The sequence below is a fragment of the Lynx rufus genome, unplaced genomic scaffold (genome assembly GCF_022079265.1).
Source record: "Lynx rufus isolate CCGP_SWC_20201006 ecotype Redwood Valley unplaced genomic scaffold, mLynRuf1.p SCAF_1, whole genome shotgun sequence".
NCBI lineage: Eukaryota > Metazoa > Chordata > Mammalia > Carnivora > Felidae > Lynx > Lynx rufus.
In genome coordinates this window covers 15,027,532-15,044,583 of record NW_025814823.1, presented here as the reverse complement: position 1 = coordinate 15,044,583, position 17,052 = coordinate 15,027,532, and the positions used below count along the sequence as shown (strand labels likewise).

Sequence of the window (17,052 nt, the reverse complement as noted above, 5' to 3'; positions counted from 1 at the left end):
ACAGATCTAAATAAAACGTCCAGCCAAGGCTGAATGAAGTGAGTTACACGGCAGCTACCAGAAGACTTTCTAATTGTCCAAGTTTCTCGGTTGAGAAAATGGGGACAATGCTGAGTCACCGGCAAAATGAAATACTTCTAAAATATTTAATTTCTTTGGAACGAAAACGCCATAACAGCACTCGCCTTCTCTAGCTTCTACATGTTTGTCTAGGGAAAAAAACCAAAAAACCATTTGCTGATCCAAAAGATACCCTAAAGATTTTTAGAGCAGCCTGAGGCGAGGCAGTGCTTCCGCCTTCTCATGGCTGTTCTACGAAGGCCTGGGGCCGTGACCTCCCTGAGCGTGGGACGGGGACTGGGGCCGGGACTGTGGGTGGGCAGCGTGCCACCAAGGGCCCCCAGGGCACCCTGGACAGCCCCTCCCGGCAGCCCCCGGGAGCCCCTCCCCCAGCCCAGGTCCCGCGGGGCCCCTTGGAGCAGGCTGCAGCACCCCCAGGTGCCCGGTCCCGGGCGTCATGGCCACTTTAAGGCGGGCCTGGGGCGTGCGCGCCCACAGCTGCGGGCCGCGAGACCCATCAGCGCGGCCTGAGCCGGCGTCCGGGACGCGGCGGCTCGGCCGAGCTCCTCCTGCGGTGAGGCTGCCCCAGGACCCGGCACGTGGGCAACAGGCCATGGCGGCCTCAATTACCCGCCCGGAGCGCGGCCGAATCTCTGGCCAGGTAAGAGGCAGAGGAGGAGGAAGGGGCGGCAGCTGCGTTGATCACCGCGCGCGGGCCCTGGGCCGGGTGGCCCCCTAGGCCCGCACAGGCATCTCTCATTCAGGGGACGCCGGAGGAGCGCGGCGCCGGGAGGGCCACTTCCAGGGGCGCGAGCCGGCGTCCGAGGGCGAGGTCGGGGGTGGGGGGGGGGTCCCGCCCGGACGGAGTCGCCCAGGGCGGGAGGCCCAACTGAGCTGTTTTCCACAGGCCTGCCTCTGTGGCCCTCGGCACCGGCCAAACTCCGCTTTTCTAGCCGACCACTCCGAGGGGTTAGCCGGGAGCGAAACCTAGTAGGTGTCTGCACAGAATGTGAATGACGACAACTTTGGTTTTACTTTGAATACGGGGAAGTTTATTTAACATGGGGAAATTTATTTTGAGCATTCTTGTCTCCGCACAGCTTGGCAGGCTTTTTTCGGTTTGCTTACGGGCACGGGGTCCAAAAAGTCCTCGCACGTCCTTCCTCAGGCTTCCACCCAAACAGGCAGTTGTGCCTGGAAACCAAAGCCGTTGGCGGGAAAAGGCATCTGTGCTGTTCACACGTCCTCCCACCTCCAGGGGACTCAAAAAGCCCGCTGGCCTCTTTTGAAGGCACCTGATTTATCTTCCCCTTAGAAAGAAGCACAGGATCATTTCCGTGACTGTTGTAGATAGAAAATGAAAGGTGATGATAAGCTTTCTAGAAGGAAGGCATAAAACCTCACCCACCCCAGAGAGCAAGGCAAGCTGGTGTTGGCTTTCTTATTTGACGTATCTTGGTAGAGAAATAGGAGAGGCAAGCCTCTTGGGCTGCCTGAAGTTTTTTAGCCCTTAGAATGTTCTGCATACTTAAATCTCCTCTGCTTTAAGCACAAGCTTTCTGAAATTACCACTTTGAAGTGGACCGGTTTAATAGGTTTTCTTAATTATTTCAGAATGGAGGCACCTCTTTAAACTCAAAGGAAAAATAGTATTTTAAGGTGCGGGATTAGGCAAAGCTACACAAAATGGAACTCTGAGTGAAATATCTGATTATCTAGTAGTGCATGAACAATCTCGGCTTCCTACCCTTAAGAAAGTCTGAAGCCCCAACTGAATCTTTTGTTTGCATTTGAAGAGCAGCTTGATCGGTTTCTCCAGATAGAGCTGTTTAAATCCCTTGACTCTTGGGGAAACTCGAGGCCAACAGTTGCCCTGTGAGAGCGTTGGCCCATGCAGCTGCTGCTGATTGTCAGCACTGCTCCTGGCGATAAGAGTGACATAAATAACAACTCACTAAAATGTAGGAGTGATTTGCTTTAAGCACTTCAGCACCTGCTGTTACTAATTAAGGGTTTAGCCTGCCGCACATTGCAAATGGAAATCCAGTGTTTTCAACATTGTAGAGACTAGAGTGCCCTGAGTGGTACTGTGATTTAGAAATCAAACTGAGTGGATAAAGACCAGTGGTGATGATGATGTCGAAATCTAAAAACTGCCCACACTTCAGAGATCTACACCAAGGTGTTAGTAGTATTTATCCCCAAGTGGTGAAATTACAAATGCTTTTTATTTCCTCGTTAGGCTTTAAAAAATGTTTTTCCTATCTTTCCCAATGAATATGTATTCCTTTTTTTTTTTTTAAATAAAAGGTGCAGTAATCAATTCAAATAGAAAAAAAAAAATCCCACCACACGAAGTCAAGCATCCGTTGAAGTTGTGATACTCGGGTGAAAATCTTGGATGTACTAGAAAAGGCAGTTTCCCAAAGCAGAATATAGTAGAAAGTTTTGTTCATTTCCCTTTTATTATTCCTATCAGTGGATTTTTCTCATCACCTGTGTTCATATTATACTGCCAACAAGATATTTTTAACTTAATGAATATTCAGATTTAAGTTGATTAGAAGCTATTCAGTTAATTCGAGTTACCTTGGGATAGTGGACTAGGGCAGTGTTCTAATTTGTCTGATTATTAACATTCCATGTGTGCTATGGCATTGATTTTGTAGGGCAGAGGAGGAAGCCTTTGGCAGGAGAGCAAGTCCCTTCTTTCTACAGCTGCTTTTTTTTTTTTTTTAAGTTTATTTATTTTGAGAGAGAGAGAGAGAGAAAGTGTGAGTGAGTGGGGGAGGGTAGGAGAGGGGCAGAGTGAGAAGGAGAGAGAATCCCAGACACTGGGATTCTGTCAGTGCAGAGCCTGATGGGAGGCTCTAACTCACGTACCATGAGATCATGGCCTGAGCCAAAGTCAGATGCTGAACCTACTGAGCCACCCAGGCACCCCTCCAGAGCTGCTGTTACTCTGTGAAATGCCTTGCACCATGGCACAGAACTATAGACTCCTGTGCAAAACAGCCTGTTACTAGTACTGCACCTTCTCATCCGTTTCTGGATTTTTCCTACTTCCTCTCAGATTTCTCTCCAGTACCTGTGTCCTGCCCTTCAGAGCTTACTCTTGCCTTCTCCATAATACTAGCTGAGAGATTCTGGGGGAGTTGGACACTGAGCCTCAGCAGGGAATATTGCAGTCAGAAGCATCAGAGCTAGTAGGAAAGGGTTTAAGTTAGCAGCTGGTTTTTGTTATTCAAGGCTTACCTTTTATTTACTGTGGGCCCTGTTTCCCCTTCTCTATGGCTAAAGTAATGCAAAGACCCATTTGATTTAGGGCTGTCTTCAGACACATTTTCTTTTCCCCTTCTACTTCCTTCCCCATCATATTGATTTGATGTTGTCTCTGCTCAGGTTTGATATTCTTGAGAAAACATGGCAATACCACCTACAGGGCATCATACCAACATTTCTTCCTATAACAGTCAGGATTTAAGTACTTTCAACTCCCAGATGAGGATCACTAGTATCTTACTCAAAACCACTAGTAAGTGGCTGACCTAGGCAACAGACCCTGGTCTATGTGCATGGAAAGCCTTTGCCCTCTTCCCACACTGCATCCAGCTGTTTAAAGAGAATCAGTAGTAGCTTTGGTGGAACTGAGATGCATTCTTCCTGTGCTCCAAAGAATGAAAGCTATTCTTAGTAGCAGAAAAAAAGGATTACTAGAATGTCAGCCCCATGAAGGCAGGACCTTCTCTGTCCACTTTGCGTTTCCAGTACAGCATCTGCCTTGTAGTAAGGGCTCAAAAAACATCTGTGGAGAGAATAAATAGATATCAATCAAACTTAAGCAGATGCAAAGTGTTGGGTATTTTAAAGGAAAGAGAAAATAAATCTTGGTAGAAAGCCTTACAAGTTATTCATAGCCCAGGACACCTTGTTTTATATGTGTTATTTTAGTGTAATTTTATTAGCTCCCCCTTTCATTCTCAAAAGTATCTCAGTTTGGAAGGTTAATTAAATGATTAGTTTTGGACGTTCATAGGTTTAGTTAACCAGGTGAATTAAAAAACAAAACTATAATCCTTTTATGACCACTTGTTAATGAGCATTTCAATTCTTGGCATTTTGTTCACAAGGGAATATATTGATGGAAGTAATCCTGTGCTACCATGGAGCTTCACAAACAATCCGCACACAAAAGCATCACAGTGGTTTTTTTGAGTCCCACGTTGCTCCTAAAGCGCTATTGGAAATGCGAGATGTTTATAAAATGAAAAGGAAACGCACTAAAGGGTCGTGATATTTTCTACTGTAGAAATTCCAAATTTCAAAGCTCATTTGAAAGTGTTTTGCTGTCTTCTTAGATCATAGGGCATTTGAGGGCAGTGGAAAGAAATAAGGCTGGTGACATGGGTTGATATTAAGCTATTGAAAGGCTGTGCTAAGGAGTTTGAATTCTTATCCTGTTTGAAACAGGGTGGGGCAGGTAAATCAGATTGACTCTTGATGAGGAATGGAGTGCACATGTCAACTTCCTGGTCTGACCCTGACCCAGAGCAGGAGATACTTAAACATGTGCTGATACCTTCAGCAAGAAAAAATCATGGGGGGAAAAAAAAAGGTGTGTGTGTGGCAGGGGGAGCAGGGAGCAGGTATTCCAAATTAGAGGTCCAAGAGTAACCTAACCAAATGTAATGCATAGTCCTTCTTGGGATCTTGGTTTGAACAAAGCAGCTTGTCTCTGACCATTAAGAAAAAAAATCCACAGGAAAACTTGAAACTTAGAAAGCAGATGGAATGAAATTGCTACTAAAAGAAAAGTAGAAAAACCACAGTTTAAAAGACCTAAAGAAGAAGGGCAAAGGCAAAAACAATACTAACGGTAGCTCTGGCTGAATGTTAGAAGAAACAGATGAAAGTTGACCAGAGGGTGCTCACCTGGTGATAAATTAGCTGTATGCAGAGCACCTGGGCCACGTGGGCCTCTGCATTTCTTTACCCCTTGACTCTCCCAGTTCACACCTACTTCATCCTAAAGAGAATGGACGACATATGGCCCCCGGGTTCCTGGTGTTGGTCATTTCCAGATCTTTATAACTGACAAGGAGGCAGCTCTGCCCAGGAGGGAAATAAACTATTGTTGCTTGGCCTTCAGAGTAATGCCTGCCATTATTATTATTTTGACAGTTAGCTGGTCCCAGCCTCTCTGCTCTCCAGCCTTGCTTCCACTGTCCTGCCCACTTAAACGCCGAACCCCAGTCAGTTGTCCCTTCAAAGGAGGCAGCCACTGAGATTACTTATACACATTGACTTAGTCCTTGATTCATATTTATGTTCAAATAACCAAGGATCTCCAGACATTAACAGAACTAGACACAAATGCAGCCACTGGACACAACTATTCCAGAGACAAGTTAGTAAGGGGATATAACAAACTTAAAATTCTAATTTGTATTCTCTGTGAGGATATCATCCTAAAAATAGCAGGATATGAAGAATTACCAAAAATGAAAAATCTTAGAAGGGAGCAATTCACATTAAACGAACTGAAATTATAACAATCTTTGGAAGGACTTAAGACTGAGCTGGTGATATGAAAAATAAAGTTAAGGGACTGTCTCTGAGAGAAGCTGAGCCATGAAGGATCAATTGTGGATGTACTGCATCTAGGAGCGATGAAGACAGGAGGAAATAGAGAAACAGAAGGAAACTTCCAAAGCCAAAGATCCACTGAGTGCCAGGTAGGAGGAATAAGATCGATACCCAGACACATCCTCACAAACTATCAGAACCCACAGCATAATGAGAAAAGCACTGAAAGGAAAGCAAAGCAGCTTATTTTTATTAACAACTGGATGCCAGAAGAAAATGGACCAATAGCTTCAAGGTTCAGAGGCAGGGGATTTTGACCTTGGAAGTATTTACCAGGTAGGGGTGTCTGGGTGGCTCAGTCGGTTAAGCGTCCGACTTCAGCTCAGGTCACGATCTCGCGGTCCGTGAGTTCGAGCCCCGCGTCAGGCTCTGTGCTGACAGCCTGGAGCCTGTTTCAGATTCTGTGTCTCCCTCTCTCTCTGACCCTCCCCCGTTCATGCTGTCTCTCCCTGTCTCAAAAATAAATAAACGTTAAAAAAAAAAAAAAAGAAGTATTTACCAGGTAAAACTGGAACTGAATTGTGGGCCCAAATGCCACTATTGAGTAATAGAAATAAGGGCCTTAACTCCCAAAGTATTGTAGGAACAGCAGGAGGGGAAAAAGGAAAATTCCATCAGCCTAACAGAAGGCATAAGGAAAAAGAAACAAAATTACTATGGATAGGAAATGTGAAATAACAAATGAAGGGAATAAGACCACTTCAGGTTAAGTTATAAATGTTTCACAATTAATGTTATTACTTGATATTAATGTACATTAGTTAATGCCATTAATGAAATTAATTAAATTCCTATATTAAAACTAAAGTCACATATCGTGAAAAGAAACCTAAAAATTCAGATATATTCTATTTACAAAATTCACACATAATCAAAATGATATATAGAAAAGCTCAAAATAAAGAGATATGAAAAACTACTGTATACCAGAAAAAAATTTCAAGTAAAAAACATTAAAAAGGACAAAGAATATTTCATATATATAGTTTTCTGTCCATATAATGGGCATAATTATCAATATATGATATTCTTGATATAGTATTTAAAATATGCTATATAACGTGTTATTTAATATATATTAAATATTGTTTTATGTGAATATAATTATCATGAATCTTTATATATCTAACCCCAAATTAGAGTCTATAGTTGGAGAAATTGATAAATTGACAAACCATAATTAGAAAGGAGAGATGTTGATACATGCCATAAACTGAAACTTCAAGTAGACCTAAAGTAAGAAAGAAAACAATTAAGTTCTGTGCCCAGCAGAAAATACACATTATTTTCAAGTATCCATGGAACATTAACAAAAAATGACTATGTATTACGCCACAAAGAAAATAAATTCTAAGAAGTAGTCATGCAGGATACATTCACTGTTGACAATGCACTGAAAGAAGAAATTTTGTCAATAGACAAAATTAAGAACCAAAACCAAAAATATCATAATCTTGAAAATTAAAAACATTTTTATATAGATGTTTAATGCAACTCCTAGGTTAAAATGGAAGTATAAAGTGAAATTACATACTACCAATGAATGAACACAAACGTAATATACATGAAAATCCGTGGGGTACAGTAGAATGCCACTTGGAGGACTGTGCCATCCAAAAGCACTTTATGCAGTGATGACAATGTTCTATGTCTGATATGGCAGCCATTTGTCATACATAGATATGGAGCACTTGAAATGAGGCTAGTGTAACTGAAGTGAGTTTCAAACTTTAATTTTAGTTAACATAAGTGTAAATAAATTGCCACATGTGGCTATCATTTGGACCATGCAGTTCTATAGTCTCTAATAAAGCATTATCATAAAAAAGAAGATAGAAAAGATTTAATTATATATTAATTTCCAGTTGGCAAGAATAACTCAACACAAATAGTAAGCATTATATACATTTAAAAATTAATATATTTGAAAAGATAGATAAAATAGAATTAAAAAAATATATGAACAAAATTCACTTAAGGGAGAAAATTTAAATTTACTGGTAGTCATTAAGGAACTGTAAAAGATACTCTAAAACCCATCTCTCTAAATGGCCTCAGGCCCAGATTCTGCAGACATGTTTACCTAAATTTCAAGAAGCAGATAATTCGGTTTTATAAAATATTCAAGACCATAAAATAATATTGAAGCTTTCTGTTTTACTCTTCAAAGCTGGCATAATCCTGATGATACCCAACCCAGATAAGACAATATAATGAAACAAAATTGTATCCTATTTTGCTCATGAATATAGATGGAAAAATTTAAAATAATACGAATGAATTTAGTCTATTACACATTATGTATAGGTTTATCCCAGCAAGGCGATGATGGCTTGTCATTAGGAAATCTGTTAATGTAATTCACTAACAGAATAAAGGAGAAAAAATATGATCATGTTGATATTAAAATATTTGATAAATTTCAGCACCCATTTCTGATTTAAAATTCTTATCCTCCAAGTAGAAAGAAACTTCTTTAACTTGGTAGAGGGTAGTGACCAGAAACCTTCTGCATCATATTTAGTGGTAAAAACATTTCAAATATTCCCACTAAACTCAGGAACAAAGTAAGAATACCCAGTGTTACTCCTTGTATTCACCATTGTTTTGGATTTCTAGCCAATGCTTTAAAATCAGTGAATAAAAAGCATAAATTCTGGGTGTGGAGACAAAAATGTCATTTTTGAAGACTGAGTGATTATTTATATTCCTAGAAAATTCAGAAGAATCAACTAAAGTATATTGAAACTAAAGAGAGAGTAACATAAGGTTCTTGAAGCAGATTCCTCATACAGAAGTCAGTAGTGCTGTCTGTGTTGGCTATAATCAATCAGAAAATACAGTGAGAAAAGCTATCCCCTTTACAATGACTCCTCAACTTTCAAATATCTAGCAATAAACATGAGGACATGTGCAGAATCTGTATGAAGGTTACATTTAAAAAAGACCTGAGTTCTCTAAGTCCTACTTCCTAAATAGGGAGATTTAATACTGGAATGATATTCCCTAATTAATCTGTAAAATAAATGCAGCCACAATCAACATTTTAACAGGCTTCTTTATGGAACTTGACAACCTGATGCTAAAATTCTTTGGAGGAGAAATTGTGGGAAATATCTAAGAACCAAATTGAAGGATAGCAAGGAGGGAATGATAAGCTGTATCAAATATAAAAGATATAAAAAGCTAGTAATTAGTGTCGTATTAATTAGGAATAGGCAAATAGATCAGTGGGGCAGAATGAAGCCCAGAAAATCGTACATGCATATATATAAACGTGGCATTTGAAAATACTGGGAGAAGGTTACTCTATTCAGTAAGGCTACTTGGGTAATTAGCCCTGCATTTGAAAGAGATGAAATTAGATACATCACCAAATAAATTCCGTATGAGATAAAAAGCAAAATGCAAAAAAAAAAAAAAAAAAAAAAAAACCACCATAGAAGTATTAGAACACACTATGAAAACATATTTTAATAATGTAAATAGAGATGGCTTTGAAAGCAAGATGAAATTCACCAAGCCCATAAAGGAAACAGTAGGTGGCTGTTACTAAATATTAAACATTTATTTGTGACAGACCTTGTAATCAAAGTTAAAAGCCATGACAAATAGAAAAAAGTAGTTAACATATCCAGAATATATAAACTATGGAGCAATAAGAAGAAGATAAACAACAAATAGGAACCTAGAAAAAGATAATAAATAGACAAGCATAATAAATAGAATAGGCAATAAATAGAAGTGGAAATTGCCACAATAATGAAAAGATACCCAACTTCACAGTTAATCAGAAAAACGCAAACAAAAAGGAAGATTGGGTTTTTTTTTTCCTCATAATATTGGCAAAAATGAAGAAAATTAATAAATAGTCTTATTAAGGATTGGGGAAATGGTACTCCTGTACACTCTTGGGGATTTTTCTGTCTTTTGGGAAGAACAATTTGGCAGTATCTAAGTTGAGAAACAAAAGCAAAAAATTACCTTTTAATCTTATAGTTTTGGCACTAGGACTTAGACTTACTTGTACAAAGATGTATTTATTCCTCCATTTATTTTCCTTTAAAAATAAACTTGAGACATGATTCATAACCATGCAATTCACCCATTTAAAGTATACACTTCCAGGGTTGCTATTCACAGAATTGGACCAACATCACCACAGTAAGTGTTGGTACATCTTCTTCATCCCAAAAAGAAACTCTGTACCCATTAGCAGTCACTCCAACCTCCGTATCCCCCCCGGTAAGCACTAAAGTACTTGTCTCTATGGATGTCTACTCTGGACATTTCATGTGAATAGAATTGTGGTCTTTTCTTATAGCCTCCTTTTACTTAGCATAAAGTTTTCAGGCTTCACCCATATTGTGGAATGTATTAGCACCTCATTCCTTTTTATTAAAATTGGGGTATAATATACATAACATACTATTTACCACTTTCGCCATTTCTTTTTTTTTTTTTAATTTTTTTTTAACGTTTATTTATTTTTTTTGAGACAGAGAGCATGAACAGGGGAGGGGCAGAGAGAGAGGGAGACACAGAATCCGAAGCAGCCTCCAGGCTCTGAGCTGTCAGCACAGAGCCCGACGCAGGGCTCGAACCCACGGATCGTGAGATCATGACCTGAGCCGAAGTCGGACGCTTAACCGACCAAGCCACCAGGCGCCCCACCACTTTCGCCATTTCTAAGTGTACAGTGGTATTAAGTGTATTTATGACGCTTTGCAACTTTTACCACTACCCATTTTCAGAACTTCTAAAAAATCATTCAAAACAATGCTGTATTTCATTAAACACTAACTCTTCATTTTCCCCTGCCCCAGCCCGTGGTAACCATTATTCTATATTCTGTCTCTTTAAATTTACCTATTTTAGGGACATCATACAAATGAAATAATTCAACATTTCTGCTTTTTTGTCTGCCTTTTCTCAGCATAATGTTTTCAAGGTTCACTCACGTTGTAGCATGTATCAGAATTCAGTTCCTTTTTAAGGCTGAATAATATTCCATTCTTTGTACATGCCACACTTTTCTTTTTCATTCTTTTAAACAGTAATCTTGTTTATTTCTTTGATTCAGTCCTGTCCGTTATTCATATTAGATCCGTCATAAGTTGTCCACGGTTTGCTTTGAATTTAATGAGACTAAAAATACATATGTACACAAAGGTGTTCATTACAGCATTATAACAATAATGGTTTGATAAGTTACTATCCTCATAAATGAGGAAGATTGGGTCAAGATGACAGATGAGTACACGTTCTCCTTCTACTCCAGATCCCAACAAATGATGGAAAACGTGTATTTAAGAGAATAAATCTTTAACAGCCTGGGAAGTGAAAATGTTCCCAGTGAACTGGAATTTCTGAGGAATTGTTGAACTACAGTGAGAAAAGAAACTCACTTTTAAAAATATCTCCTTTATGAAAAAAAGGTATATACGTGTTATATGATTAACATAGAATTCATCTGGAAGGTTGGGAATGCAAGCTGGTTCAGCCACTCTGGAAAACAGTATGGAGGTTCCTCAAAAAACTAAAAATAGAACTACCCTATGACCCAACAATTGCACTACTAGGCATTTATCCACGGGATACAGGTGTGCTGTTTCGAAGGGACACATGTAACCCCATGTTTATAGCAGCACTATCGACAGTAGCCAAAGTATGGAAAGAGCCCAAATGTCCATCGATGGATGAATGGATGAAGAAGATGTGGTATATATATACTATGGAGTATTACTCGGCAATCAAAAAGAATGAAATCTTGCCATTTGCAACTACATGGATGGAACTGGAGGGTATTATGCTAAGTGAAATTAGTCAGAGAAAGACAAAAATCATATGACTTCACTCATGAGGACTTTGAGAGACAAAACAGATGAACATGAGGGAAGGGAAACAAAAATAATATAAAAACAGGGAGGGGGACAAAACAGAAGAGACTCATAAATATGGAGAACAAACTGAGGGTTACTGGAGGGGTTGTGGGAGGGGGGATGGGCTAAATGGGTAAGGGGCACTAAGGAATCTACTCCTGCAATCATTGTTGCACTATATGCTAACTAATTTGGATGTAACTTTTAAAAAATAATAAAATTTTAAAAAAGGGAAAAAATAGAAAGAAAAAAAAAGAATTCATCTGGAAGGATATAGACAAAATCATTGACAGTGGTTGCTTCTGAGGAGGAGATTAAATTAGGATATGAGAGAGGGATAAAAGAAGAGTCACTTTTTTCTTTTTTTTAACAGAAAGAAGAAAATTAGAAGGCAGAAATAAGAAGGGCCAAAGTTTTACTTAGTTTAAACCTGACTAGTTTCTTGCACCTCTTAAGTTCCCTTCAGCAGCCCCTGGGAAACCGGGTGAAGGAGGGGATACTCCATGGTGGGCCACCTTCAAGAGCATCCTGCTCTGAAGGGATGTATCTTTGGCAAGCTGCCTTTCTCCGTCTCTCTCTCTGTGTCTCTCAATCTCTCTCTCTCTCTCTCTCTCTCTCTCTCTCTCTCTCTCTCTCTTTATTTATTTATTTATTTATTTATTTATTTATTTTAACATTTATTTATCCTTGAGAGACCAAGAGAGACAGAGCGTGAGCTGGGGAAGGGCAGAGAGGGAGAGGAAGACACAGAATCTGAAGCAAGTTCCAGGCTCCGTGCTGTCCGTGCAGAGCCCGATGTGGGGATTGAACTCATGAATGGTGAGATCATGACCTGAGCCAAGGTCAGATGCTTAACTGACTGAGACACCCAGGCGCCCTAAGCTGCCTTTCTCTTCCTAGGTATTTCCAACTCCTTCACCCACTTCTTTCGGCTTCAATTCTGGTCAGCTCCCAAATCTGTTTTCTCATGCGGACCTGTGGCCTGCCGTTTCCAAGTGTCTGATGACTGTTTCCACTAATTTAAGCATCGCCCTTGTTTGACAGTTTTAGTGGATTATGTTCAATAGCTGTAGAGAATAAAACATAGGAAAATAAAAGGTGAAGATGGAAATTATATTTTTCTTGATTGAATGTGCTTGAAAATAACCCCCAAAGGAAAGAAAGATGCTTTTTGGCTCTAAAATAATGAAGTTTGAATGGCATGTATATTCCATTTACAGAAAAGACTGTGAGTATCTCTTGGAATTTAGGAATTTAAATCTTACTTTGTTCTCTGGAATGTGTGTTTCATTAAAACAAGTGCTTTAGGAGAATCACCAATTTTTTTCTCATTAGTAAACACTTTCCAGCAGGATGAGTGATTGGGAAACTGGGCCTTAAGAATCCTGTCTATTGTTCCTAGAATGAAAAAGAAACTGGGAGGAAAATCACAGTAGAAGAGTTATTTGTAGGCAGAACTTTTAAAAATGGCATGACCTTCGGGGCACCTGGATGGCTCAGTTGGTTAAGCATTGGACTTTGGCTCAGGTCATGATCTCATGGTTCATGGGTTTGAGCCCTGCTTCGGGCTCTGTGCTGACAGTTCAGAGCCTGGAGCTGCTTCAGATTCTGTGTCTCCCTCTCTCTGCCTCTTCCTCGCTCTCTCTCTCTCTCTCAAAAATAAATAAACATTTAAAAACCTTAAAAAAATAGCATGACCATCAGATCTATTCACTACCCTAAGTACTGAGGACAAGAAACTACTAGTTCCTGTCCCTGAGGTGCTTATCGTTGACCATCCAGTCTGTTTGTATAGTCAGTCATGGTATTATTTGTCACCTTTATTTTATCCTCTCATACATGGCATCTTCTCTGTGCTCAGATATGAATTATGTGGTACTTCTGCTTTTTTTCCTTCTCTTTCAGGCAAAAATAGACCTCTTATTAGTTGGAGATGTCACTGTTCAGTACCTGGCTGATATTGCACAGAAATCCTTTTCACATATTGCAAAAGTCTCCATAACCATCAGAGATGTGGAGGGGGCAGCAGCACTTCTGGAGAATTGCCCATTTGACATGGTTTTCTTGAAGATGACTTCTTTACCAACTGCTGACGAGCTGGAAGCTGCCAAATTAATTAGGTGAACTTCAAAAACGTTTATATTTTAAAATTTTTTTTTAAGTTTTTTTTTTTTTTTTGGAGAGGGAGAGAGAGAGAGAGAGAGAGAGTGTGTGCACAAGTGGGGAACGGGAAGACAGAAGGAGAGAGAAAATCCCAAGCAGGTTCTGCACCATCAGGTTCTGCACCATCAGCACAGAGGCGGATATGGGGCTTGAACTCATGAACTGTGAGATCATGACCTGAGCCAAGATCAGGAGTCAGATGCTTAACCAACTGTGCCACCCAAGTGCCCTTAGAAACCCATTTCTATATAAAAAAAAACCCTTTAAAGATGGTACTGTTTATGCTTTAATTTTTAAGATGAGAGATACTTTCATGGGAAGAATAGGTATACATAGTATTTTTTTTATTGCCAGTTTGGCATACTATTATAAGAATTATCATTTTATTTTATTTTATTTTTTTAACGTTTATTTATTTTTGAGACAGAGAGAGACAGAGCATGAACGGGGGGAGGGGCAGAGAGAGAGGGAGACACAGAATCAGAAACAGGCTCCAGGCTCTGAGCCATCAGCCCAGAGCCTGACGCGGGGCTCAAACTCACGGACCGCGAGATCGTGACCTGGCTGAAGTCGGACGCTTAACCAACTGCGCCACCCAGGCGCCCCAAGAATTATCATTTTAATTTAAAAAGTAATTGATGTGGGGGAGCGTAGGTGGCTCAGTCAGTTAAGTGTCCACCTTCGACTCCCGTCTTTTGAGCCCCATGTCAGGCTCTGTGCTGACAGCTCAGAGCCTGGAGCCTGCTTCCGATTCTGTGTCTCCTCTCCCTGCTCCTCCCTGACTTGCACTCTCTCCCTCTTTCTCTCAAAAATAAATAAACATTACAAAAAGGTAAAACAACAGCAAAAAAAGTGATGTGGGTGAATGTGAGAATTAATTGGTCATAGAAATTTATTTGGTACATAGTACTTACCTTAATCCCATAGGTACTCCTTTTGAATAACTATGTCATTTAAAATGACACATCCGGGGTGCCTGGGTGGCTCAGTCGGTTCAGCATCCAACTTCGGCTCAGGTCATGATCTCACAGTTTGTGGGTTTGAGCCCCGCATCAGGCTCTGTGCTGACCGCTTGCTCAGAGCCTGGAGCCTGCTTCAGATTCTGTGTCTCCTTCTCTCTCTGCCCCTCCCCCACTCACGCTTTGTCTCACTCTGTTTCTCAAAAATAAATAAATGTAAAACAAAAAAATTAAAAAAAAATGACACATCTTTTCGGAGTTCATTAATTTTTATGGCAGATACTAAGGTGAGCACTCTTCGCTCTGTGTTATATTAGCGATGGACTCAAAGTGTCTCCTTCAAGAGATGTCCTAATGTGGAAAAGCCTCAAAACTCTTTGGATCCGTAGAGTCCAGATCAATATCACCTCCAATATTTTTGTTTCATCTTGTAGCTCCATAGATGTTCTGGTTCTGTTTGACCCACTCTACTTTAGAGATCTGGAGTCTGGTGGTGGGAGAGTTAGGTGCTTCCTTGCCTGACTACATAGGATTTTGAGCCATTCTGCATGTTTTTAAACAAGGTTAGGTCAAAATTTCGTTCCCCTTCTATGAGAAGATTTGATAGAGAAAGTAATTGCAGATAATATTGGAATATAGAAGGACTTGTAATAATTGCTGGACAGGCCTTTCAAGACTAAAGGAGAATGTTCAGAGTCAATATTATCCCTGAATAAAAAGGAGCAAGTGTATTCTGTTAGGGGACAAGAAAAGTTGGAATGGGAAGAGGCCAAAGTAATGAGTTCCTTGTTAAAGAGAGAGGTGGAGAGACGGATACAGCTCTTGGGGTTTCTTAGATTATCTACTGCATTTGTTTTGGCTTTCTCCTGGGAGTACGAACTCTAGACAAACCAGGCAGGCTACCTCAAAGTGGATTTCATTTCCAAGACATGTTGTGAACTGTCCTTCTTCTGAAGATAAACCTATTTTATTATATACCTTTAAAAAATGACTCCTATGAATAGAATTCCCCTGGCTGGGACCTCATCATAATATTGCATTTATTACAGTATTTCAGCATTTTTACAACAGTGTTATGGGGAGGTGGAACAGGTTTCTTCATCCCTACTTTACAAACAACTAAGGGTGAAGTGGTTTACCTAAGACCATATGGCTTGTTTTTACAAAACTCTGAGGAGAAGTCTTTTCTCTTCATGTTCCTTATAAAAGTCTATAATTACTTGGCTTGTGTGTTGAAGCCCCTTCTTTTACACCTGAGATTCAATATATGCCAAACTTTGTATAAACTAAAAATACATGTCATTTTACAAGAGCACTGGACAAATCAGTGTGGCTGATCTCTCTCCTCATTCCAAGAGTGGGAACCTAGCTAGGTCCCTCTGTGGTAAAGGCTTCATATTTGCTCAGTATTGAAGCTACATTTTGAACAGGATGAGAATAAAGTTCTATTTAAGAACAAGTTTTATGTCCGGTTGTAATTATTAAAAGGTAGAAGATTGGAGGAGAGAACATATTCACCGTGTGGATTCTCCCTATTGCTGGTTTCTTTGCTCTGAATAACACAGCTAAAGATTTCTCAGCAGGGAAAAAAGAAGGCATTAAATATATAGACATGCCAAAATAGTATATTTACCATATGGTTCTACTATTTTGCTATAGAAACATTTGTTTGAAAAGAAAAAAAAGGATCATTTGAAAACACCTGGATTTGTTTTTCTTGTCTTTTGTTCTGCTATTCCCAATATCTAGTATAGATTTTGACTAATAGCAAGTATTCAGTACGTTGCTGTGGGTATGAGTGAGTGATTGTGTGGATGAATAGAAGAAATGCCATTCAGGGCAGACAGTTCTAGCTTTTGTGTTCCTCCCTAAAAAATGGACAGTTTTCTTTGTGAAATCTTTGCCTTTCATGATACTGACCTCAGAGGCTAGGAATGTCTCTGGAATTCCCTTTCTTGCCCTAAGATCTGTTATGAGTTTATTACTTATGAATTATTTAAACCCTTGTGGAGCATGTTTATATTTTTGAACCTGTGGTTTTTCTTAGAGTAATGAGTCCTATAAACATACTATCCCATTTGTAAGGCATTTAAGCCTTTATCTTTCCTAAAACACTGTATATTTTGAGTTTGGGCTGACATTTAATGACTAAACCAAAATAAAATGTCTTGTTTAGCTTTTCTTCTGCTGTATTTTAGATTTTTCCCCCCTTAGATCCTTGTTGTTGTAATACCTCAAAATCTGGATGGGTTTGGCAAGATATACGACTATTCATCTTACTTTTTTCTCTCCGGGTACTTTATGTGTTTTACCAGTTAATGAGGAGCTTAATATAGAGTAGA

At 39.7% G+C, this 17,052-nt stretch overlaps 1 protein-coding gene across 1 annotated transcript in view; it reads left to right on the top strand.

Annotated features, from left to right (window-relative positions):
- Nucleotides 1-517: 517 nt before the first annotated feature.
- SOHLH2 (spermatogenesis and oogenesis specific basic helix-loop-helix 2) overlaps nucleotides 518-17,052 on the top strand; it is a 53,250-nt gene continuing 36,715 nt past the window's right edge. Inside the window, exons 1-2 of the mRNA XM_047075939.1 lie at nucleotides 518-721; nucleotides 13,494-13,708. Of these exons, the coding sequence (XP_046931895.1) occupies nucleotides 518-721; nucleotides 13,494-13,708 (419 nt within the window). The remainder of the gene's footprint in view (nucleotides 722-13,493; nucleotides 13,709-17,052) is intronic.